The 27,229-nt window shown below is 37.6% G+C and overlaps 1 protein-coding gene across 1 annotated transcript; it reads right to left on the bottom strand.

Annotated features, from left to right (window-relative positions):
* Positions 1-1,496: 1,496 nt before the first annotated feature.
* Positions 1,497-26,973, bottom strand: LOC106928274 (copine-8-like). Its single transcript, XM_088007545.1, has 10 exons — positions 26,956-26,973; positions 26,665-26,718; positions 26,162-26,223; positions 16,169-16,215; positions 14,353-14,534; positions 12,136-12,263; positions 8,166-8,268; positions 2,990-3,047; positions 2,674-2,747; positions 1,497-1,685 (listed from the first exon to the last, which is right to left on the bottom strand). Exons 1-10 carry the CDS (start codon positions 26,971-26,973, stop codon positions 1,497-1,499), a joined length of 915 nt encoding a protein of 304 aa, XP_087863671.1.
* Between the last annotated feature and the right edge of the window lie 256 nt (positions 26,974-27,229).

Here is a 27,229-nt window from a genome sequence, read left to right as displayed (position 1 = left end):
TAATGTGAGATCATGCTACAGCAGTGAAAGATTAATTCATGCTTCTTACAGGCTTTTTACACAACTAAAGGCTAAATAAAACAGTGTTAGCTTTAAATGGGGGGAAAAACACACATGGAGAAAAATACACATGTAGATATGGACAAAACACTGGATCCAGACTGAGTACAGTCAAGTTTTAGCTCAACTCAAGTCATTCAGTAATTGTTGTATTTGTTAGATATTTGAAAAAAAAAGTGCATCTGAATGCACTTCAATTTCTGGTCAATGATTTCTGATTGTTGAGACCTCCCTCAACGAAATGTAAATACATTTAAGGAAGAAATGATGGGAGCAAGTTGACATCAGAGTATAAAATCTGAAGGATCCTTCAAATTTGCCAAACAAAATTCCAGATAACGACATGCACTAGCAACAAATACAATGGAAATAAATAAATAAATAAATAGTAAGATGGCAAAAGAGTCTCACTTGAGTACAATTATTTCTTTGCATACAGATAATGTATGAGGATGTGCCAGGAATTACGCAATTATTCTTATGTAAACATCCTGCTCAATATGGTAAGTAAAATATAGTTTAATATATAAGAATATTCAGCATTATGCATACCTAAATAATAAATTTGTCTAAAATACTAGAAGAGAATATTAAAGCTGTGGTAAGATGTGATCTGCCGTCCTTCAAATGATTTTCATTCTGGTTTGAGTTTTCAAAGTGAACATAAATATGAGGACTTTGTGCTTTTGTTTTGACACTAATTAGTGCATTCTGTTTATATAAAGATTAGAAATGCATATAAGACATGAAAAATGTGTATGGCGGTAGACTATGTTACAGCTTGCAGTCAAAAAATTTCCCGTGAGCGAAAATGTTTCCTACGTTGTTAGATTTGTGTCCGATGCTTCTATGTTACAGGCTTTATCAAAGTAGAAATGGTCGTAGAAATGATAGTTTTCCTTATGCTGGTCACAAAATATAAGATGGAAAACTACAGGATATATATTTCTATATGACTTCAATACCCCAACCCAATAAAATCTCTGCGAAACAATAAATTATTTCTGCAATAAATAAATAAATAAATAAAAACTGGTATTCATAACAGGATCCCTAGATTAACACATGAACTCCAAAAAGGTACCACAAACAAAATACAAACTGGTACATCCTAATATGTGTACGCCTTCAGAAAGGCCTCGCTCTACAGGTTTCCGTCACATCACCACTTTGACAGGTTTGACAGCAAACATCTAAAGCTTCCCTTTACATCATTCTCCTCTTGGTGCTCTGAGAGAAAAAATAAAACCCTCCGATTACCAACCCGTTCCTCTACAGCCGTCTCTCTGCTCTGGCTCTTTACAGAGTTTTGTTGTGTGTGTGTTTCACTGGGGTCAAAGTGCCTGGAAATCATTCCCACTTTCTCCTCACAAGGATCGTTTGCATTAATATGAAACCTGCACCGGCCAAAGCAGTGCCGATGTCAGAGGCGGGGATCAAACGGACTCCGTCTCGGGCTGCTTGCAGGAGGAGTACGGTGGGGGGACGGGGTTGGGCTTAATGGCTCTGCTCTTCATGTAGGAGATCAGCTGGTCCGGGATCTCAGCCAGAACGTCTTTGGCCAGCCGGGCCATGCTGAGGACGTGGTTACCTGTGCGGTCCATGTAGTCTCTGAATGGTACGAACTGTGACACACGAGACAATAAATCATCTTAAAAAAACAACAAAAAGAACTAATATTAAATAAAAGCTCCTTCCAGCAGGCCACGTCTTTCTGTACCTATTAGAACCTCACGATACTGAATAGTGAATGAAAAGACAAAGATAATTGCCTAAATTATTTCCATCTCAGGGCAACAGAGTCCCACAGGGCAAAATACCAAACACACACTCACTCAAACCCAAGAGCAATTTAGAGTAACCAGTTCATTTTTGGACTCTGGGGAGGAACCTGGAGAAAACTCTCAGAACAAGCCAAGGCCAGAATTTCAACCCAGAACCTTATTGCTGCAAGGGAACACTGCTTGCTACTACCCCATGGTATGCCTCATGCAGCATAATTCATGAATCCATTATGTTTTTAGGTTTTACACAATTTGGACTCAAATTAATGTTAGATTAAAATGATTTGAATCCTCTATATCACCTCTTCCTGTGTCCAAACACTAGTGAAGCTGTGGTTTGCTGCTGAGGATGAGAGAAGTGAGTTTGAGACAAATTAAACATTTGGTTAAGAAAAACACTCAAAACCTAAATTTCAAATAGTTTAAATGACTTTTTTTTTCTGAATCGTTTTCAAGCTTTTCGTTTGAAATCTCAAAATTCTATAAACTGGAAACATGCGAGACATTTTTACGACTTACTGCATTAGTATATTTAGTGAATGTTCCTTTTTTTAATGCGGCTATACCAAAATTTTAACCTTAAATATAGGAGTTTAATAAATAAAAGGAAACACAATACAACATCCTTTTGCCCAAAAAAGAACGCAAGGTAAACTGGGCACAAATGAAGTCCTGTAAATGCACACATACTGCAAAACAAACAAATTTGTAGATTTTACTGTATTTTTTTTCCATGAAAAAGGAAAACTAAAAACAAATGCAATACTTTTGGGATTTAAAAAAAAACATTTTTAAGTATTAGAGGGAATCAACATGAAACATTTCTTACCTGCACAATGTCTCTCTCTGCCAACTTTCCTCGTGATGAGATTCTGACATCATCACCATCCAGCTCAACCATTGCTACAGAGACAAAAATATCTTAATCACATAATCCCAACTGAAATGTGGTGCTAAATGGATACACATTTGTTTTGTTGAATGAGTCGTCAAGAAAGTCAAAATTATGTTTACACTGAAAACGATGATTCTTGTAGAAAACACTTATCCTTCTGATAGCTCAGAAGTCCATTACAGAGCCAACACAAAGTCACACAAAACAATATTTTCCTTTTTTTTTTTTTTTTGTTTGTTTGTTTTCTCACCATCAAACTCTGCTTGGCCAACTCCGACAATGATGATAGACATCGGGAGCTTTGCAGCCTGTCATAAAAACAAAAGAATCATCATCAGTCAGTCTTTGTATTAGGAGGAGATGCATTAACAAGTATGCAATTTTCAACTGGAGCACATCCATTTCACATCTCATTATGTCGCGCCGCATTGTGGGGAAACATTATTCAGTTTGATTCATGCAAAATCCTGCTGAACATTTTAACTAACAGCCATACACAGTGTTTAATTTACACGCCGTGCTGCCAACGTCAGCGAAGCTATTTAAAGCTGCAGCGCGCAACCGGCGCACTTTCATTATGTTCAGCTCGACCAAGTTTATTTGGCTTTTCAACATCAGTGTTTTACAGAGTTTACAAGTTTTGAAGAGATTTCTTCTATAACTCTCATCCATCCATCCATCCACCCATCCACCCACCCACCCACCCACCCATCCATCCATCCATCCATCCATCCATATGAAAAGCAACATAATCTCAAAGTAACAACTCCAGATGAGTTGATGTTCAAATCCTAAACAAACATCTGCAGCATTTATTTACGTTTTATCCAACGCTCATTTCACCAGCAGCTCGTTTTAAGGGAGATGTGGCAAAAAGGCACACTAGTGGAACATACAAAAATAAATAAATAAGTTAAGCTGATAGATTCTCAGTCATCCAGGACAGGACAGGTGCTAGAAGGCATCTGAGCTTCTTCCCTTGTTTCTTGGAGATGTTTTGTCTCTCTTACAGCACTTAGGATTGTCCTGTCCTGGTGGACTGAGCGTCTGCACCAGGGTGTCGCTGTACACACTTTGGGAAAAACACCTCAGGAAAGATCAAATCAGAAGTGAGGCAGGCTTTTGGATGCAAGAATAAGAGAAAAATACTGACATAAAATGGAGGCATAATTCTAACGTTGCAAGTATAAAGTGTGTGTGTGAGTAGCCATTAAAAAAAACCCTACACATATCACTTTATCTGACATACCTCATTTGTTATGCTATAGAAATGCACCACAGTCTGCTTTATAAAACACCCAATGATGCCTGTATGTTCAACTCCAGCCTAAACAAAAATGCAATCTTAACATAGAAGATTAATGCGGATCATATTCTGAGCTGTGGTGCAGAGCTACATGCACTTAAACCGCAGCACTGATGTTCAAAATATGAAAGCTCTGGCATGAATGAATGATATGTGCTTGTGGTAAAAATGCATTTGCAGGGTGAAAGTGGGTCAGGCTTCCTGGAAAAACCTCCCCCAGGGAGAGGTCTGTCACAGATAGGAGTAAATAGACTTTGGAGGACCACCCCCTTCACGGTCTTTATCAATTTTCCTCCCTCCAACTCTTTTTTTCCTCCATTTTTATCTTTTCTGCTTCGTTCACTCCTAAAGAACTTTCCCACTTGCTCCAAAAAAAAAAAAAAAAAAAAAAAAAAACATATTCAATTTCCCCCTTTCCCCCTTCAGGTCCCACAAGCACATACTGTACCTATAAATGCCAGATCAAATCCTCCCTTCAGAGTTGAATTATTCAGTCTACACCATTTGTTACTTTGCTTGTATGGTAAAGTCACTCAGGGGAGCTCAGTCCAACACAAATTCAGATTCACTGCTCACACATCCTGAAGATACACCAACTATGATAACAAAACATCCAAATCGACAGTACACACCAGCTGTGTGTATTCTTTACTTTGTGCATTTCTACATAAGACGAGTATGTTTAAATCCAGCTCAAACTAAAAACCTGAGGAGATTCGAAAAAGCTAAAATGGAGAAAAAAGCACATCAGTGGACTTAAGGTGCAGTAATTCTCTAAAAAAGAGAAAAGTGCAGACACTTGAGGCTTCTTTAAAGAAAAACTGAAAACCTTTTTAGATTCTGATGAATAAACTATTTCCCTGTTTAAAGTGTTAGATTGAAGATTATTTTTGGATTTAGATTTGCAGTGAATACATGTTTTAATATTTCTTGCTGTTATAAAATACTTTGAGGCGTTTCACAAATTAAGTTTTTTTTTAAGCATCTTCTTAAAGGTCCAAGTCATTGTCTTTCCTTTCATGGCTCTGATTTTCCTTGTGCATGTTCAGTGCTATAAAAATAAACCCGCCTTACCTTTTCAGAGCTTTCTCGTAAAGTCTGCTTGAGGAAAACCACTGACTGCCGTTATGTTGTTTGAAGAGCAACGAGACTAATTAAATTAACAGGCTTTGTTAAACCGTAGTGGCTCGGATCAGGTCATTTGATTCACTTGATGGAAAATATGTAGTGTTAAACTTTTCAATTCCTATTTTTCCTTTAAAGGAAACCCACTTTTTTTTGCCAGTTTTAAATTTCCTTCTCAAATTTGATATATATATATATTTTTTATATGAGAACATGTATTTGTGAAGTCCCTCAAATTGCATAATCCTGAAAATAAAATGTTGTTAGAGGTTTAGACAGGTGCATCTTAATAAACAAAATACCTAATGTATTGCTAAATTCATTTATATATTATCTAGATCAATTACACACTGAGTGATACATTTTCAGTGTTTATTTTGTTCAATTTTATCAGGTAAAGCTGCAGATGGGGATAGACCCAGGTGTTTTCAGTAAAGGCTTCAGGTGTCCAATTCCCACTGCTTAGCCTCTCTGAAATATCTTAACTGTGCGAAGGAGAAAAAGAACTGAACCTTTCCTCAGTGGCCCATAATCAAACTAAAATATAACTTTCAGATAAAAGTCAAATTTGCAATTTATTTGGAAATCAAGTGGAGAGACTGATAATTCAGTTTGCTTAAAGTCACGTGTGAAGTTTCCTCAGTCAGTTTTAAATTTAGGAGCCGTGTCCAAAGTCAGGATTAACTTTCTGCCAGGATCAGAGCTCTTCATCCTTCCCTCTGCAGAGCTACTTGATGAAGATAATGATTTTATTTTTCAGCAGGACTTGGCACCTGGCCGCGCTGCTACGAGTACCAACACCGGCTTTAATGGCTGTGGCACTGCTGTGCTAAACTGGCCTGTGGCCTTGCCTGACTCGAAACCCCACCGGGAATCTCAGAAGGAAGCAGAGAGACACCAGAGAAAAAAGTGAAAATGAGCAGAGGGCCGATATTAAAGACTGATCACCTCAATCCAGTAATTCATACAGAAAGAGCCCAGAACAAGTGTTGGTGTGCATAAGCACACAGAACACAGACTCTGATTCATCTTTTGTAATATTCAAATTTCCATTTCAATGAACTGATTTTTGGGTTTCATTGTCCATAAGTCATATTTGTCTGGGTTTTTTTCTGGAAAAAGAAAAAAACACTGGAAATATATTTCTCTGTGTGTAATAAATATATATTATCACTTCTTACTGAAACAAACTTGCATACTGAGATAAACCCAGGAAAACTGTTTATTTATTTTGTGTTATCTAATTCAATTCCTCATGAATACTTTTCAATGATAAACGGTCCAAAAATAAAACCACTTGTAAGCTTTCATTTTTATAAATGGATATCTTAAAACTTCAATTAAGTTAATTTGGTTTTGACTACATGGATTTACAAGACAACTGGTCAGCAATTTCATTCGACATTGGAGTCATACTTATTCCAAGTAAAACTTGACTGATATGCTTCCAAATATTTTCTCAAATTAAGGTGATTTACTAAATTGTTGAAGTGAGAGGGTCTGGGTGCAGGACGGGGTAAGTTGGAGTTTTTACCAAGCACAAAGACAGAAACATATAAAAATAACCAAGAATCCTTTTTAAAGTGAATTACCAACATTTAATCAAACTCAAGTGGTTTATTAGAGATTTAAATTGGTATAGTCTACATGAGATAAATTTAAATTAAGCATATTTTTACTGCATTCAATACTCATTTCTTATCTCTGAATTAATCAGTTCAATGGATCCATCATTAGTGTTTATTATAATCGGAAATGGGTTCAAATTTCATTGTTTCCTGCAGCATTTATTTATTGGTTTCTGCTTCATAAATTCAGAGCAGAAATAAATTGACAAACAGATTGTGCAGTTGCATAAGTCATAACTTAGAGATATCATTTAGGAGCATAACTACTACAAAATATGCATGAGCTAGAAGCAAATGTCAGTAATGACCTGATAAAAACACGATGCTTAATGTCATATTAGGAAGATAAACTGATGTATCACTTGGCCCGGCATGCTAAATGCTTGAAGTGGCAGATATCAAAAGGTTGACAAACGCCTGTGTTCTGATTCCTGGTGGTGATGGTGAGATGAGTACCAAGATCAGACAATGAACACAATAATTTTACAACAAAACATTACTCACTCTGTTCAGATGTAGTAGCACATCACAAATATTACACTGTTCATTTTGACAGATGCATAAAAAGAGGGGGTTTAAAAGATTTGACATTATTGCTGTTTCACAAAATCCTCAAATTAGGCCAACATATTACGCATTTATAAAGATACCAACATATGTAGCAGGAAGAAAAAAAAACATGGTGACAGCAGCTTTGGTCAGCATCAGCTATGATCTAAAATGTCAAAAATATTCTTTAAAAACATACTGCAAAGGTTTTCAATGTAATCAAGTCCCTTTTTTTGTGGTTTTGTCTCTGCAGAACGAAGCCTGGATGCAAAAGGATATCCAGGCTTTAGCTCTGCAGACGGAAGAGGGAGAATCCTGGTTCCAGCGGGAGCGAGTGAAAACTCAGGTTGCGCAGAGAGCAGAGCAGCAGACAAGATCTTAAAAGGAAGGTGTGGCTGTTCGAAAGGTTTGATTAACAGTCGCAAATTCCCTTTAAACCCAGTCTGCTGGGGGTCAGAGCTGTGTTGCTGGGGAGCGTTAACCTGGTCGACGAATATTCCTGTGCAAACTTCATCCCGAAATCAGCTTTGTAATCAAAATACAATAAACATTCCAGAAAGAAAACGCAAATAAAGAAACAAATTAGAATCAAATAGTTTTTAGAAAGTTGCTTAAATTGATCAGCAGTGTGAAGGAGAACTATTGGAAAGTCTAGAGTGGGAGAACACCTGCTAAAAATCCTCCAATTGGTGTACAAACTCTGAAAGTAACAGAAAAGCCTGAGAGCTGCACCAAAGTAAACTAAAAGCACCTGAAATGCCACAGCACAGCCGAACACACAGATCAACATCCTCCAGCTAGTGTGGAGCAGCACTTACATTCACTATGGCCTCCTTAGTCTGAGCCATGTCTGATATAACTCCATCTGTAATGATGAGCAGGACGAAGTACTGAGATCCGTCCTGCACGGCTGCTGCGTACCTGGGTCAGAGGAATGAAAAGCGGAATGTGAGCAGCACCAAAATAAAGTGGAGCTTGAATAATGTTTAAAAGAGCCACATGTGCGAGGCTGTGGACTGACAGAAACAACCGAGAGCCGCAGAAAAGTAACCACTGTGTCAAATATATCAAGAAATGCAAAAAATAAATAAACATGTCACTGCACTGAGAGCGTGACACAAAAACATAACAAGAAAAGCTAAAAAAAAGTCTGTGTAGCTTCTTACATCTCGGTGGTCTTTACAGATAGTATTACAGAACCCATCAGAGAGACACCACTGCAAGGCTGTCCTAGTTTTAAATGCCCATCGCTGGCTTCCACATGAATAATTTATTAAACTGTTTATGCAATCGCAGCGGTCTTATTCTTTCAGAACATTATTGATTGCCTAACACCTATAAGACCAACTTTGATGAGCCAGAGGAGGAAAAAAAACAAAACAAAACAAAAAGCGTCATTGCAGGTTCCAAGGACAGGTCAAAGGTGAAGCCGTCGTGCTGACCACTCCCCTCCTACCAGCTTGAGAAATTTGGCTGCGAGACGCTGACATTTTAATCGGAGAGCGTGCCCGTCGGTGGCAGCAGCGTGAGCAATGAACAGCGTTTAAAGATTAAAGAGACATTTGACCTCCTCGACTTCTCGACAGTAACTTCGGACACGTTCAGTGGACACTTTTAAGAATATCCCCACGAGGATAAACAGATTCCTTCATTCATCATTCGGCAAATGATAATATTAAAAGCATGAGCCATTTATCACCCTGTTTTATATTGTGAAACAGCTTGCGTCGTACATCAACGTTATTTAAACCTTTAACAGCACAAACTGCTTTATTCAGCCACATAAAAAAAAAAATACATGCCCTTCTGCAACAGATGTGACGGCATGTGTCTCCTCATGTACAATGAGAAGTTATTCTTCTCCTCTCTGGCTTGTTTTGATTTAACTTCTCTTTTAAATGTGAACTGTGTTTGTAAAATAGGATTTATTCCACTCAAATTTGCACATATTAGCCTTGGAGAGGCTGAAAGAAACGCAGAACTTTATGATGAATTTCATTAGCTTTGAATCAAGACTATTCAACACTGTAATGTGACGTTTTAATATGCATAAAAGCCTTCTGGGCTGCTTTTTATGCCTACATTTCGGTGCGTGGAATACAGTAACATGGCCTTTGGGGGATTTTGTTCTCGTAGGTTTCGGATTGGGTTTATTTGCCCTGCCGGTTCTGCTTTTAGAGTTGACAGTGCCCTAATATTCATAGTTGAGTTTATGATTGATTTTAAAGTCTCTTTTGTATGTTAAATGCTAAAATACACAACAGTGATTATTGTTGGAGCAAGTTGCTGAAATATTAAAACAACTTTATGTTTTGTGGTGCGATGTCTAGTTATTATTGGCTAAGCTAAGCGATAGCTACCATTATGAACTGTTTTGTTCTCAATTGCTCTCAAAAGTTAACACCACAGACAAATGTCTGTGGTGTTAACTTTTGAGAGAACGTTAAACATATTTTAATTGCTCCTCCATTGAATTACTAACTTGTTGTGGTGGAGGGGTTTGAGCATCCATATGATCCTGAGGGCAGCGTTGCTCTGGGCTTCAGCCTGTGGCAAATTGGAGTCGGACCAAAAGTGATTCAATTATCTCGATTAAATGGCAGACCCACAAGAAGAGGTCAGCCTTTCCCTGGACACGGAGACCAGGGCATCCTGGTGATGGTTCCTGGGTTTGGCTTGGCTCAGCCTGAAGAAGTTACAAGAACAAACCTCCAGGTGGCCCATCACCAGCAGGGAGGAGCGCCAGGAGCGGGTGCCATACAAGATGGCTGGCAGTCGGAGACCCGCACCAAGGCATGCTGGTTCTGAATGTGTGGAGTTTTGTCATTGGATTTCTGAGCTAGGTGAGGGATGTCCATAAAAAGAACATTCTTGAGCACAATATTGTTCACAAGTATATTTTGTGATTAATTACCCTAAAGTTTGAGCATTGATTTTGTAATTGGGACATCAGAACTGCACTGCTTTGCCTTGATCATTCAAGCAGAGAGAAGGGCAGAGCCGTCACCACCCTTTTTTTTTTTTTTTACAGATCTCTCAAGGTTTCCCCAAGAAAACTTGCTAAGCCTGGTGGTTGGGCGCTAGGGGAGTCATTCATCCAACGGCTCATCGTGTTTTTGAGTTAAAAAAATGTTTAAAGTTGACAGGAAATTCAAAAATATCACGTTACTAAAAGGTTGGAAGATTGGACACCAACTATATGTCATGATCCATGTTTCTGTGTATTTATTTTTAGAGTTTTCTGTGTTCAGTTTCTGTCCTGTGAGTTTGTCTCTGTCTTCCCCGTTGATTGTTCCCAGGTGTGTCTCGTTCCCTTGATTACCCCGTGTGTATTTAAGTCCACCTGTTGTCTTTGTCTCTTGTCGGATCCTTGTCTAAGTTTGTCAAACGGATGTCTAACGTCAATTGCTGTCTACACTCTCCAGTGGAACTGCCAAGTCCTGGTTTGTGTTCGCTCGCATGTTAGTTCTGTTAGTCAGTTGCTACCGGCATCTTAGCTGTGCGCTTGTCTCCTGCCGTGCTGCCTGTCTTGGACTGATTCCCTGAGCAAATCATCATTAAACCATCATATTCTTCATTTTACCTGGGTCTAAGCGTCATCTCCTCACCATCAACCACCACCCTTTATGACACTATAAAGTCTTAAAAAATGAAAACATTTTAAAAAGACTTAAATAAATAAGTAATTCTTAGCTTGATGGGGATACAAGTAAAGCCTGGTGGCCCTCCAGGCTTATAATACACTGGAAGAAACTGTCTGGTAAATTCAAACAAGTGGTGAGAATAATTTCAGAGCGTCTGCTAGGGCGACACGTTCAGAGCGTCTACCTCTCACACGTCCAGGAGAATTTCCTTCATGTTGTGAACCATCATGAGGAGGAAAGACGTGTCCCTAATTGCTCTTGAACCCGGTGATGTGGACAAAGAGCTTCTTCCACAGCATTTGATAATATTCTCAGAGCTGGTATCGCTTTGTCTTGTTTGTTGAATATGTCATTAAATCCAGAAATTTTAGAGGGCAGAGAAATTGCTTCAAAACTGGATTCACTCATAATTTATTTAAAGCTGTGAATCTAATTTCTTTAAGAAGGAGTCAGTACCTCAGAAAGGAGAGATAAATTGGATGATTTCTAAAAACAAAAACATTGAATTTTATTTTATTTTATTAGTTTTATTAAACTACACATGGTTATAAAACCAAATTTGTGCATGTTTCACATGCAGTTATGACAGGTTTCTTTATGGCATTACTATTAAAAACAAATACTTCAATTAAAATCTGACCACCTTTAACAAACCTCCTGTGCTTTCTATTTATTGAGAAACAACTAGGTTTTCATATACAGCCAGAAAATTAATTTGTTGAACTCTGACCCCGGACATTTCAGTCACAATGTTAAATTAAAGCCATTTTTCCCCACTTATTGTAAAACTCCTTTATTAAATAAACAGTTTAAGTCACCAGTATTTCTAGAAGGGCAACACGACATGAAATAATTTCCCTGCAGTTCACGTGATCCTTCCTCCCACTTTCATATCTACATTATGTCTAAAAATAAAACGGTGGGCCCTCTAATATGTCGGGCCTCGTCTGATTTCCATTTCCTTTCATCTCTGCCTTACAGCTGACTGTTTCCCCATCATTAGCTCCTCTCTGCTCTGAGAGAAAACCTCCACTTGCAGACTTAATACCTCTAGCGGCGCAGTTGCCACATTCACAGACTGGCTTCCAAGGAAAATCTAACTGTGCTCGGATTTATTCGCAGCGGGAGACATTTGCGTTTGCACCTTGCCACGTGATTGACAACAGGAGCGAAGTTGGTGGGTCCATACAGCTGAACCGTCTTAAGGCTTTGATGGTAAGCTTCAAGAATCCCCTCCATACCATTACAGTACGGGTTCTCAACGTTGCCATTCTGAAAGGAACAAAACAAGTCGGTTACTGCAAGAACAACATGGATATGATTTCCCAAACTAATCAAAACTCCGTGCAAAACTGATAGATGTTGAGCCAAATACGTTGTCAATTTGCCAGCTGTTCTGTCAAGGCCTCCAAAGTTTGTTAGAGAACAAAAAGATTCAGGAAGACCAAGCAACACAGCAAACAGGTCGGGTATGAAGTTGTGGGGATATTTTGAAGCAGGTTTTGATTCTAAGTCAGTTTTATAAGCTTTGAATCTCAGAGAATTATGGGTATAAAAACAATTCACCAAAAGTTCAAATCAGTAAAGACATTGATTCCCATTTAAGATGAAGGGCGAAACAAGAAAACTGGAGGAGCTGCAGTGATCTCCAGCTCAGGTGGAGAAGTCTTTAAGCAGGACAGCTGATTGTCATTCTCTAAAATATGGCTTTTATAAACGATATGAGGGAAGACATTCTTAGAGAGCCTTATTTACAGTTTTCTGCAGCAACAAATTTGTAGAAGATGTTGATCTGCCTGACCTTTTCTTGCTTACATAACAAAATGCTATGTTTGGCTGAAAACTAATATTTCACATCAACATACTATTCCCAGCATGAAGCACAGTGGTGGTGGCATTATGCTGCAGGGATGCTTTTCTTCAGTAAACCCAGGAAAGCTGGTTGTTTGGAACATTATTAGAACCAAATACAAATCAGTCTTGGAAGAAAATAGGCAAGTAAGTAGAAACTGGAGTGTAGCTTGAACTCCCAGTAAGAAAAACAACTCAAAAGTACATCTACAAATGAAAGGTTGTGTTGACTGAAATATGGGATGTGAATAAATTACATTTAAGTTTGTGGTTGTCACTTGCAAAAATGTAAAAACATTTAATTCATTGAGATATGATATAAGTGCCAAACAGTACAAAAATGAAAGTTAGATTCAGTTGAAGCATTTTAGACAGCAATAACAATTTGATGATTTAATGAGATGCTCACAATCTGTCATCATTTTTCTAGACAGACATTTTCTAGTCTCCCCAAATACATTTTGGCCGCCCACTTAGACATTGAGACAACCAACTTCAATTTCGTCCTTGCTGCTCGCTCAGTGTCACCGTCTCGCTGTAATGTAAATTTTCTCCACAGCCTAAAGGTCCTGAGTTCTCTAGAGCACTTCATTAAGAGTGAGCTCTGTACTCTCCTGCCCGCTTTCCCTGCAGACTCTGACCAGTAACACTATCCCCCGGTTACAAGGATGTTATCGATCTTTCTCCTGGCTCACTCCTCGGCAACTACGCCCTACTGAGAACGAGAAAAACAAGGAAGAGCTGAGGGTCGGTGTTTAAACTGGATGAGCATTATGTGTTACCTAAAGGTTAAACTGCAGAGTAGAGCAGCAAATCTGCCAACCAGTGCTTCAGACTGTCCTCTGTTTTCTTATTCTCCCTTCATCTTCCATCTCATTGAATGATGACTCCCCTGCTCCCGTAAAGCTGTCAGAGGGCTGAGTGACATTTTTGGGGAGAATTTAAAAAAAAAAGAAGAAGATATCACAAGAGATTCTTTTGTCAAACCTCGCTTCAAATGCTATCTTCCTTGACCGCGGGGCAAATTTCAAAACCCCGACACTGTGACAAATGTTCCACAAAGGGATGTAACTTTACTTTTACGCCCACTTGTGTGAATACAGCATGAAGAGAAATGAGGCTTCAATTATATGGTGAGATGAATCTTAATTTGCAAATTTTAATGGCGGCATGGAGTGATGCAGACATTACCCTGTAGACACACTCCTCATTAGGCTGCACCGTGCAGCCGCCGAGTGCATTAGCTGGCTGAGAGAAGCTAAATTGATTTAAGAATCCTTCAGCCCTACAGAACCTAATTTACACTACAAAGGGATGGAAACTCCTTCTGGGTCATGTTTGCCATGCGCAAGTAGTCGCATTCATGTCAATAAACATGCATGCACGCGTATCCACACATGCTAAACGAGACGCATGATCTCAGCTGAAATACGGGGATCAAAATGACTTTCGCACTGATCCACGTCAAGTCCAGGTGAAACTGTCCAAAATCATCCCACTGTTTACTCACCAGTGGAAACTCATGAGACACCCTGCCGTCAGGCGGGAGCTTAGCACCAAATCCAAGTGCAGGGAACATCTTATCGCTGTCATAGTCCTGAATGATCTCTCCCACAGCCTTCAGAGCCATGGCATAGGCATTCATCTGATAAGGGTTCATGTAGTGTAGCGAAGTGGACTGCGATGGATTTCCTTTGGACACAGGAAAAGTCTTAGTCAGTGATGCACATCAGGAGGCAGAGAGCAAACTGACAGCTGCAAGAGGGGAAGGGGATGATTTGAATAAAATGGAGCAATGAAACCACCTGGTTTATTTTTGTGGATAAAAAACAAAGCTACAGCAGGCTCTTGTGTGGCAGAAATAAACATAAAAGCTATGGGTGTAGCCTTCTGTAACTTTCTGAGTTATTAAGGGAAAGTGTGCTAATGTTAACCGTGTGCAAAATCACATGAGTTTATTTTGAGAAATAAAGAATCCCCAGCTTAGTCACAAGCTATTTGCATAGAAACTATAAGTAAATACATGACAACCAAGAATGATGATACGTCAAGTGTCTGTCAAATGCAGGAATTATTTCTAAGTGACATTATTTTCACAAAAATCTTAACATCAGTGGAAAAGAAACTTTGGCAGACAGGGCTTCATTATGAGGCACTCCAGAAACATTGATTGTACCCAGGTGTGCGCTTGAAATATTCACAACAAAAACCCCTAAAAACTCATAATTATGAAACTCTGATGGGATTTCAGAGGCAGCAATAAAAGCGTGTGCATCTGCAATTTTGTTTAATAGCAGGAGTGTTAAGTGAAGGAGAGAGTGAGGACTGTGATAGATGTCAATATGAAATTCATGTTTTCGTGTTTTTATATGAAATGCCTTTAAAAAAGAAACAATTCACAAACTTTGTTTTTTATGTTACAACCACAAACTTCAGCTAAGATTATTTTTTTTATCACTGATCAACACAAAGCTTATGACTGTGAAAAAAAAAGATATTTAATGTTTTAGTATTACCTTTTAGAGGCCTGACACTGTGACTTTGATTAGGACAACGACACTCGCCATGCAGTCAGAGTTACCTGTTTAAAGCTGCTTTTGAACTATAATAAATTCAACACTGACCAACATATTTGATATGTGTTGATGATTTTGATGATGGCAATCATCAAGTGTAATGTTTAGTCTGTTATTGACTGCATATCGTCTTTTATGGCTTTGTTTTTATGATATAAACCACTTTGAACTGCCTTGTTGCTGAACTGTGCAAGATAAATAAACTCGACTGATTGATTGATTGATTGATTGATTGATTGAAAGATTTAAGGTAAAAAAAAGTGTAAAAAAGTGTTTGAGTGACCTTGTCAAAGACTATCCTCAAATCCATTTCACAAGACAAGCCATGATTTGGAAATGATTTTTTTTAAAGAGGCTCTTGTTTGAATTTGACTGAGTTTGGGCTATTTTGCAAGGACAACGATCAACCACAGTCTCTAGACGTCCAAAACAAGTATGGACACCCAACAATAAAAACATGGATAATTTCTCTTCCACTACAGAATCATGCACAACTTTGTCAGCCATTATAATATAATGCAAATGTGAAAGTTCAATAGACATGCAGCAGAATGTGTAGATTTGCTTCGTCTCTGTTCAGTTTGCTCAGAATCAGAATTAAATGCATTAGATCTTGTTTCGCACTTGTAATAAATGCGACTGAACAATACAAAGAGTGAAGATCAGAAGCAGAAAGAAAACTCCAGCGGTATGACACGCATCTGATGGTATACAAAAGCCGAGCAGCGCAATTGCAGTCAAAACACTCACCGTTTGATGCAGTGAAATCAATGGCCACTGTGAAGTGAATCTGAGTTCTGAAACACAAACAAGAACAAATGTTAGCCAAACGAGAGGCAGGAACACCCAACGCTGCAGTCTAATGAGGCTCGCCCAGGCGTTGCTTCTCTCTTCTTAGAAGAGGTGTGACAAAAGTAACATGTTTATAATTCACTTTTATTATCTACTGCCACAGCTGCATGCTCCCTGCCACGACCAATTATATTAACGCAGGATCTTGTCAAGCATAGAAAAGGGGATGTATAGCATGCATCACGGTCATAATTGATGATTTAAAATGCTGCCTTTATTAGAGCACACAAAGTGTCTGCTATTTCAAATGCCAAACATTTGAAATAGCCACTCACTGCCAGTCGTTAAAGTAGATCTCTTTTTTGCAAAGTGTTTATGCAGCTCAGTCCTTCTTTACGGTGAAGCTAAAGAAACAATGTGTGGAAAAACTGATCATGGTTTATTAATTCCACCTGCAGTTTCCATAAATACACACGAATGGCTGCATTTTTGTTAAATCAGATAAGGACACAGTTAGGTCTTTGGATATCAGAGCTACGAACAAATAATCCCAAAGACTCGAAACCCACCACTGAAAAATACCAGTGGAAACATCCAAAAAGCTGGAAAAACTGTTACAGTTTTCACCTTTGATTATTAAGACGACTTACTTAATGGCATATGGCATGACATTTTTAATTTACATTTAAAACACGGCTTTTTTTCAATCCTCATTTTGCATTGTTGTATCATTAGACAGATCCCCATCTTATTTCAGTTTAGAAACAAACTAATGTACATGAGGCCCAAGGGATTAAACCCTCGATTATTGATATGCTTCTGTATCAATGTAGTGGATTATTTTCTAAGATAAAAACAATGAAAAGACGAATCAATCTGATGAAAGTAATAAAGCTGAAAAACAAGCTTTCGTTCACAAAGTGCCCTGAATATTTTTGCTATTTGTTGTTGCTGTGGCGGCAGACAAAACCTCGAACAGAAACTAAACATTCCTCCTCGTTCTAAACTAAACATCTTGCGAGAGAAACAAAGGACAGAGAGGAGGGAAGCCTGGATCAAAGTGTGTGCCCTTTCTTTGTGATTAACACTGATTGCCTCCTTTTGATTCCACCTCCATTCAGATATTCACACATGCAGAATCAGAGATAATAGCGGCTTCCTCCTGCCGAGACTGACCTCAGTTCATTAATCAGCATTGATTTGGACCATTCAGCAGACCAAGAGGGAACTTTTAGGTTTGCATGCGGCGTCAATGTAAAACTCTGCTGATTTCTGCTGTTGCTTGTAAATGTTAGGATAAAAAAATCGAATCAGTGTGCCTGAGCTAAAGTCACAAAATTTTACACGGTATGAAATTAGCTTTTTGGTCATGTTATTTCACATAAAAAAAAAAACATTTAGTAGGAATTTATATTTGGAACAGAAATTCAATGAGGCGTGGAAGATTGTACTTCTTGTTATTAATATCAATATTGCCCATTATAATATTGTAATATTGTATACTATTGTAATATTGACATAATATTGTCAGGGCAACAACAGAAAATATGTGATGTTTTATATTTGTGTGTGTTCAAAGGCTTTATTAATATAATTTCCTCATTTCTGTCTTCTTTTTTTTTAATCTAAGACTAAATTATTGATCAAGGTTCTATAAGTCTGGCTGAATATCTAGGACACGTCAGACATCGTCTCACTGACTGGTAAATTTGAAAGGGAACATCCAAAGATGCTTCTATAGTGCATGTCTTTATTCGTCTGACTGATTTAACGTGTGAGGCTAAGTGGGGATTTGTTTAAGAGCTGAGCAAATCACTTTCAAACTAACAAATCGATATGGAATAATGTTGACTGATGTGCCAGCGTTGTCTGTTTTCAGCAGGTCCATTAGCAAACAACAAGGGACTTCAAGGGGCTTCAATCCTAGTTTCATTCAAATCTGGGATTGTTGAAAGAAGGTAATTCTTCATTTATCAAGGATGCATTATTCAAAGGACAAATTCACCTGTCACTGTCATTTCTTCTTATCGGCCAGGAGATAATGCATCAGACGTCAGGTTTTCAAATGTCTCGTACAATTTCATGGCAAATTGTCCCCAGATAAAATTACAGCTCTCAAACTAGCCTTAGCACCACATTAAATGACTGGTTACAGCATCCAAAGATAGCCTGCAAATGGAAAAATTCACTCCAATTAGACAAACATGAAAATGGCCAAAATGTGACTGTTTTTTTTTTTTTTTTTAAAGATTTTGGCAGCTTGTTTGTTATGAAAGGCTGTGCTAAACTTATAAAAAAAATCACTATACAACAGTTTGCCTTTGGGTTACTGGTATAATTTACTAATGAAGTTTAACTATATGAGAAACACACAGTTTTAAAATAAGAAGAATACAAAAGTTCTTACAACATGAGTTGATTCAGAGACATTGGATGTATAAAATAGGACAAAATGTATTAAAAATATATGACTGTCATGGTTCATTTAAAAATGTCTCGACTAGATGCAAAAACAGATTACACCAACGAGTCTTCTGTGTCTGCTTGTGGTACGGAAAGTATTCAGATCCCTTTAAATTTTAACTCTTTGTTTCATTGCTGCATTTGCTAAAACCAAAAAAGTTCATATTATTTCTCATGAATGTACGCTTAACATCCCATCTTGACAGAAAAAAACCCAGAAATGTAGACATTTTTACAAATTTATTAAAAAAGAAAGACTGCAATATCACATGGTCATAAGTATTCAGACTCAAATTTAAGTTCTTCCAAACAAAACTATGGTGGCTTATCACTATTTGGAACTAGAAAATGACTAAAGGTTCAAAATGATTGTAAACATTTCTTTCTACAAGACAGTTTCTGGTTCACTGGGCAAAAAAACTGAGAGCAGCTGTCTAGATTCAAAGAGAAATATTCTGCCTCTGCTTCCACATTAACTCACATGTGAGCTGAGCTGCAGTGGCCCCCATGTCAGAACAAAAAACAGGTGGCACATAAAACCAAAGAGGTCTGCAAACATTGCTTTTGTTCCCCACAAAGCAATGTGACACATGCATTACATGACCTCATGGAAGAATGCAAGAAATGCTGCAGCTATGAAGTCCAGCTATATTTTCAATGCATATCTATTAGAGGTTGTAAATGACGATGAAGAAAACCAATTATATGATCCCCTGAAAGAGTCATGGGGTAAACGGACCATAAAACGAACTCAAGTCAAACAACAGAATAAAAACTGAAAATAATTTATTCAGTTTTAGGAGGATCAGGGTAGTTTGAGAGGAAGCTATTGGACCTTCATACAAACCGAACACAAGAGTGTTTTAACCCGCCTGATCAAACTACAGATTTCATTTTGAGGGAATATAAATCTTTCATTAGCCTTTTTGAAACAGAGCGCTACCCATCTTTTGGACTTTAATTATTTCTATTAGGCTGAATCTCAGCACCAATTGAAGGTTAATGAAAAAAATTGAAATAAGATCTCTTTTTAAAACCTCCTGTTTTGTAAACGTGCTCAGGGTGCAGAGGTGTGTCTCTGAAAAAAGAAATTGCTTTTTCCCTCCAAAAAGAAATAATCTGAAAGGCATTGTGTTGGTTATCACCTGGTGGAGATGGAGCAGTGGAGCAAAAATCCCACAAAAGAGGAGAAATCAATAGTAGAGATCTAAAATATCAAAGTTAGCTCTGACATCAGTTTTCTACAACATGCTGCTCAGCCCCGTTTTCAGATCTCTAATTTTTTATAAGGTAGGGATAAGTAATAACTTGTTTCACTATTTTATCACTTGCAGGATGTGAAGAATAAATGGATTTTTCATTCATAACTCAAGCAAAGACCCCATAAAAGCTAAACCCTATATCATAAAGTCATATATGAAAAATTGTTTTAAGCAAAACCCTGAAACTGCAAACATTTTGGTTCTGCACATTCAAATAGACAGAATTTTGACAAAACAAAATTTTGAATAAAATGGTGAAATTTCTTTAAAACAAAAAAAATATTTGCTTCTTAGTATATAAAGAAAAAAATAGGTTTTTGTTATCCAAAAACATAAAAAAATCTAGTTTCTGATATTTTTCTACTTATTTTCTAATTCATACAGCCGCCTTTCACTATCAAGGAACCAAACTTGTTTCTTGTCTGTATAAAGTTTACATCAGGGGTCCCCAAACTTTTTCCTGCGAGGGCCACATAACTGTTCCCTTTTCTGGTCGGGGGTCGGTCTTAGTTTTTCGAGAAAGAAACTTAGAAAACTTTTGTTGACGGGGGGGGTGGGAGTGAAACTGTGGACGGGGGGGGCCAGCCACCATTTACCCTTAAACGAGTTAAAGCATGACTACGTCATCAGCATTTACCTGTGGACTCGAGAAGAGCAGGTGGGGATTTGGGTGTAGGACTTTTGATTTACGCCGTGGTTAAGAGTTAATGTTGCATTAAATCTTCAGGAGATGTGCTCCAATTTCTCATACTCAAATTATTTCAGAGTGCTCACCCGGATAACAACCAGGATACAGCTATATTGTTTAATGCTCTGCTCTCTGCTTCCAAAGACAAAACCAGAGAGACAAAAAAAAGATTAAGTCTCTTGTAAATCGCAGCCATTTTAACCTATAATAAACAGAGAAGAAACACTGACCCATCCCTGCAGCAGTCACGTTGTTGACGGTATCTTTCAGAGAGCTTTTATCTCTGGGAACCCCTTTTGAAAAGCTTACGGCACAATGACAGACTGTTGAGGGTTTTATCAAAGCAAACACTGGAGATACTGTAGCAACCATACACAAACAGGAGAGACTGTCTGCAAATGCACAAAGGAACTGGGGAGATTTAAATATATTTAAATCCCTGCAACAAAATAATGAAGGATTCTTGCTGTACCACCACAACTAAGACTGCATTCCTTATCTGGGTAAAGCTAATTAATGGAAAAGCATGAGAGAGGTAAATTTCGCTTGTTTGTTTTAATCATTAAATATTAAACATGTTGCTCTACAGAATGCAATTAGGGTTAGAGTTAGGGGTCATATAATCCCTAATAATCTCCTAATCATGTCAGATTGGCTGCCCGTAAGAGCTAGAAGGAGAATTTTCCTACAGAGTTTGCATTCTGAGGATACTTTTAAAAGCCTCCTAATGTAATTTTTATTCAAAGATATACATGATATACATGTTTATTGTAAATTTATGTGTATTTTGTTGGATTTACCCTTCTTGTTAAGCACTTTGTGACCACTGTCTGTGAAAATGTACTACAAAAATAAACTTTTACTTACTTACTTGATTCAATTTACTTTGCTTATTTAATCACCGTTCAACATACATGTCATCTCAAAGAATATCAAATACACCAATTCAAAGTCTAAATGAAGGGATTTAAAGAGACAGTAGCTGCAATCCCGTAAACAGACCCAAAATGTAGGTTACTGTAGATTTGCACAAATGCTAATTCTGGTGTTTGAGAACATGAATATTAAAGCAAATGAATAATCAAAAATAGTAAATTAAGCATTAAATTCTTTTTATAGATCTTTGTTTAAACTTATCGTATCTGAGAGTGTGTTTGTGACAGTGAGGTTTACTATATGTAGGGGTATGCAGTGTTTGTGTCTATTTGAGTTTGCTGGAGAGAAACCAATATGGATCTGGGACACTCAGCCAATAGCAGCAAAGCAGCAGAAAACTAAAATCAGGGCAGCTGCTGATCCACCGAGGAACATTTCCATATGTGATGTGTTTTTAATTAAGCTCTTAGGTTATAAGAGCGCATATATATATATATATATATATATATATATATATATATATATATATATATATATATATATATGTGTGTGTGTGTGTGTGTGTGCATGCGTGTTTTGATCAATGAAGGAAGTGTGTGGTGCCTGTTCTGCCTCAGGCAGGGGATGGGGAAATAGGATGAGCTAAAGTAATGCTCTTAAAGCTGCTGCATTAAATATAAATGTTCTCCTTTTATGCTCTCTTTTAATTTATAAATCTCAGCAGTGTCCTCTCTAAATTCTTCACAACACTCGGGAAGTCTCACTGTGCTGCTGGTCCAGCTGAATAATTGACAACCCCTCAACTGGCATTTTAATACCAAATTTGTGTGTATTTTATAAGTGTGCGGCCCGTTTTTTTTTTCTAATCATTGTTTCTGTGTGTTCTTAATGATGCTAGACAATTGAGAAGAGCAGAATATATCAGAATGACTTTTAAAAGTTAAAAGATAAGTAAATACAAACTACTTGATTTGGTAGCACTCATTTCAAACCACAAATAAAGCAGTGCTGTTGAAGTGAAAGGCAGTATTTGATGATTTGTATTTGACTGTTTGGAGCATTTACCAATAAGCGCCACAGCATTGGCTGACAGACACTGAACTATGTGATAATGATGTTTTCACAAGTTCCCAAATTCAGCTGCCGACAGCAGTGCAGATGAATTGCGGGTGTGTGCAGCAGCAGGGAGCTCTTTGAAAATGTAATGCTGGTTCCAACGATCGGGACTGTGACAGCTCTTATTATGCTGTTGCAAATCAGCAGCAAGCAGAGAGTAAGTTGTTTTGCGAGGCATGAATTCAGTTATTTGAACAAGTTAACGTAAGGGCCGATAAACTAGGAGGGATGCAGTGTGTAACAGGAGTTCACAGAAATGCATAATACATGCTTATAATTGAACATAATTGGCGCTGGGATCAATCTTATGCAATACATAGCCTCCAAAGAGCGTTACTTATTCTTAAATAAATTAAATATTCATCTTTTCTCATGCGTTTATGTCTAATACAGAGAAAAACACAGAAATGGTTTGATGCTGATATTAACAAAGCTAACATCTTGGTAGCTGATATGTAATTTGTCATTAACCTAACATATGTAGCAAAGACTTATGTAACTTTTATATTGTGTAATGATCCAATCACCATCTGATAAAGCTCAAATGGTGACATAATAGCTTACTAAAGTTTACCAGGTTAAATCACAACAGTGCTAATAGGAATGTATTTTATTGAATATCTTCAAACATGGTGCTTCGTTGAGTAAGATCAAGTTCAAGAGTATTTAGTCTACATTAAAGCTGTCGTAAAATATTTTACTATATATAAAAATATATATTTTTACGTATTGGTAGAATATGTATTCGTAATACGTATTTTTTATTTTTTTTTTACATATTAATGTAATGTGTCTGTGTTGTTGGGGATTTTTGTGGGTGTGTCTATGTATGGGGGCGTTCCCTTTGAGAGGTGCAGCCAGCTGCATGTCACTTGGCTTCAGCCAGAAAACCAGACAGAGTTAGATTCATGTCACCTGTGAGTTCAATCAATCCAGTTCCATCTGCATTCATCTTTGCCCTGACGAAGTATTGTAGGTACGTTGAGTTCAATATATTGTTGTGCATCATTATTTTTATGTTATTTCTGGTTGTTGAAATGGATGTAAATATTTTTGGATGTTTATTGTAAGTTTGCACAACTTTGCTAATTCATTTGGGGCAGTATTTAATGTAGCTACGTTAAACTTATATGTACATGTTTACAAAAGACTGTGAAAGTGATGTATTCCTTTTTGTTTGTATTTTAGTTTCACACTTCCTTGGAGTCAATAAACCTGTGGATAAAAGGTCAACTTTCCTCAGAGTCTTGATATAAGGAAGAGTTTAGCTGTACTGTCTAGTTGCATTTCATATGGCGAAGGCAGTATAGTGTCATTGTGTCATTGTGTCCTGCCAGTGGTCCTACAGCCACCTGCAGAAACAGTGCTCATGTATGCGCTGCTCATATCCTTCCCTGCACAGTGCTTACTGCCATTCAAGCTGAAGACTGCTGGTGTGCTCTAGCAGGGCTAATGTTAGGAAAAACAACCTAAGACTAACATACCAATATGTTGTGGTTGTAGAGCTGTAGTGCATCAGAGCCGGGGGAACGGACCTGTAGGGTGTGCTTGTTCAAAGTTTCAGTCCACTGTTTTCTCAAAACTCCCTACTGCAACTTTTAATAACCTACATTTCTGTAAACACAACCATTTTCCTCAGAGGTTTGAACTAATGAATCCAAAGTGGATTTCCTTTATCCGAAAGCTTAGAAACGAAGATAACCATTGCTTTGCATTAGTTATGTGGTTGATGGGCATTTACAGTGAAGGCTGAGTCTTTTACAATAATGCTTTAAGCAGAATCATTAAAGAAAAAAGTACAACCTCTCACAAATATATGGGTTATACAAACCACCACACACTACCAGTCCCCACAGACTCCAACATATAATTTACTGAACACAGCGCAAGACGAAAAGCTGTGAAATATTAAGCACCCTGAAGTCTCTACACATGGCCAAACCACAACCCATTAATTTTAGGGATGTACTTTCTTTTTTATCACCGCTGCAAATCTTATGTAACACAACAATTACAAAGGATGATCTGACACAGTAACAACTTGAAAAGCCTTGTAAAAGTCGATAATACCCCATTTACCTGTAACATTTTTGCTTTTCACAATTTTCCACTTTTGTAGCTGTTACTATGCTAATCCTCACACTTTATTTTGCAACATGTGGTTTACACAGAAACATTACAAGATTTTATAACATTTTTTTATATGAATTGTTCAAATATGGCCAATTTACTCTTTGGGTTTTGGTCCTACTCTGACTTCCAGTTACTTTTAAACACTCAGGGGAATTTAGTATCGGGTCAGATGACAAACTTAAATTTTTTTCAAGGAGGTGTCTGGCTGATATCCATCTTTCCACAGAACCCACTTCAAAAAAATCTGTCAGATTCTTGTTTGGATGATAGATTGCTGCAAAGACAATGACTTGATGCAATCAGTGGAGCTTCCTAGAATGGATAATTTCTCAATAAATCTCATTCTTCTGATACAGACCTTGCCAAGTAGTAAAGGTAAGATGGATGGGGAAAGGAGGGTGCAGCGGGGGTTAGAGACAGGCGGGACTGATGATATTTGACTGGAGTCCAGGATATCTTTCCAAATATGCAGGACAAACCGGAACCCCACCAGAAACAGAGGATGATTGCAGGAGAAAAGCAACAATGAGGCTACAAAGATTTCATGGCATAGGATTGAAATGAAGGTGACAGTCGTGGTATTTTTCCCCAACACGTTTTTATTTCATGATTCCTCTAAATCACGGGGGTCAAACTCATTTCCTTTTTCGGCCATAATGAAGACCATGATTGTCCTCAAACGGGCGACTGTGGTAGGTAAAACTACCCATCAACAATTTGATGAAAACTTCAGAAGATTAAATAATATTTAACATCCTCTCACATGCTAACTAGCTTTGGCTTTATACAAATAAAAACTGATTTGGTTTGACTTTTTTAAACTTAAACAATATTAAAGCACACAACTGTTATCTTCAGACTATGTTTCTGTGGCTATTATTATTATGAAGAGTCTGAAGGACCAACAGGAAAACTGTAGTTCTGGAGGGACTCGAGAACTACAGAACTCGAGAACTACATGCATGTAATGAGACCTGAATCTGTCTATTTAAAAATATATTTCTATTTAATCTGGACTGAAGTGGATAATCTGTTTTCAGATAAAAATGGGAGGTATTTGTCTTAAAGCGTATTGAGGTAACGTTTGTCGTGAACCGGTGTTGTATGAATAACTCGACTGAATAGAACAATACATTTTAAAAATATAGATATCCAATTTGATATTTGTAGCAGATTTATACTAAATGTGTAGATTTGTCTGTGATATAATTTTGCTTAATATAAACCCAGCGAGCCTCCTAATAATATAATATTATATAATTTCTTTCCCTTTACGTATTCAAACACAAACAAGGAAGATTTATGTTCCGATTTGAAAAAAAAAAAACCCTAATTTTAATTAATATTTTTACGCAACTGTTAGAAAACACAAATACAATGTTATGATGCATAGATGAGGATTATTAAACTCACCCTCCTTTGATGTAATCCAAGAATGTGTGCTCAGACTCTACATTGAATGACAATAATGACACCTGGGACACAAAAAAAGAACACAGCACGTTTATTAATTTAATAAAAATCAAATCTGCCAATCTATATATTAGGTTAACCATCCACAAAATTACTTATCCATACAGAATATCCATGGAGTCTATTAGTATTAGAATCACTGCACATGAGCATGGCTGATGGATGATCAGCATGATGGATAACTATTCACAGATTTTAATTACAGCCACGGCATTCACCAAGAGCAAGAGCAGTAATAAAAAAAAGTCTCATTTATAAACATTTTATAATTACTCCATTAACAGGACAAGGAGAAAGCTTACATTTATCTTTAACTAAGAAAAGAAAATCTTTAAAAAGAGGCGTTGGACTGCTTTGTGAAACGAGTTTAGTGGAAACCTGATGGCGAACCCGGAGCTGCAGAGGAGTGAAGGAATGAAATGCAGCCTTGATATTAGCCTCACCGTGCCAGAGTTGATATATCGCTTTTTCTTTAGTTTCTTCTTTGGATTCACCACCTGGAATGAAGGCGGGGCAGGAACAAAGGATAATGACAATGTGAACCTGCAACACAATTCCCTCCATCCACCCCTGGGCGAGTAATAAAAACATCTTTGTCCTCCTGTTCCTTGTCTGTAAGGGTAATGGTGCATAGGGAATGAATCCAATATCTGCAGTAGGTGAGAATGAGGTACCATTGATCATGCCTCGCAGCAAGACACAGATTATTCAGGAGGATTTTTATAACCACCTACTCCATATCCTACATGCATCCTTGGGGACAAAAGAATACTTGTCCTACATTTCAACCCTCGGGAGCAAACAAAACAATAACTACATTCAGAATGAATTAAATTGTGCAGATCCACAGGCTGTGCGGGGAAGAGGAACGTGGGTAGGAAAATGGTCAAAAACAGGTGATATGAGCAGCGAGATGAGAAATTACTGTATTTTTTCTTCCCCTTTAATCAAAGTTGCATTAAGAGCTTGTAGCCAAAAAAAAAAAAAAAGAATGTAACCGAGAGAGCA

This window comes from Poecilia mexicana, unplaced genomic scaffold, assembly GCF_051168715.1.
Source record: "Poecilia mexicana isolate PSO_F unplaced genomic scaffold, ASM5116871v1 scaffold_7, whole genome shotgun sequence".
Lineage (NCBI taxonomy): Eukaryota > Metazoa > Chordata > Actinopteri > Cyprinodontiformes > Poeciliidae > Poecilia > Poecilia mexicana.
Note: the sequence above shows the minus strand (reverse complement) of the source record. Positions and strands in the feature narration are given on the sequence as shown.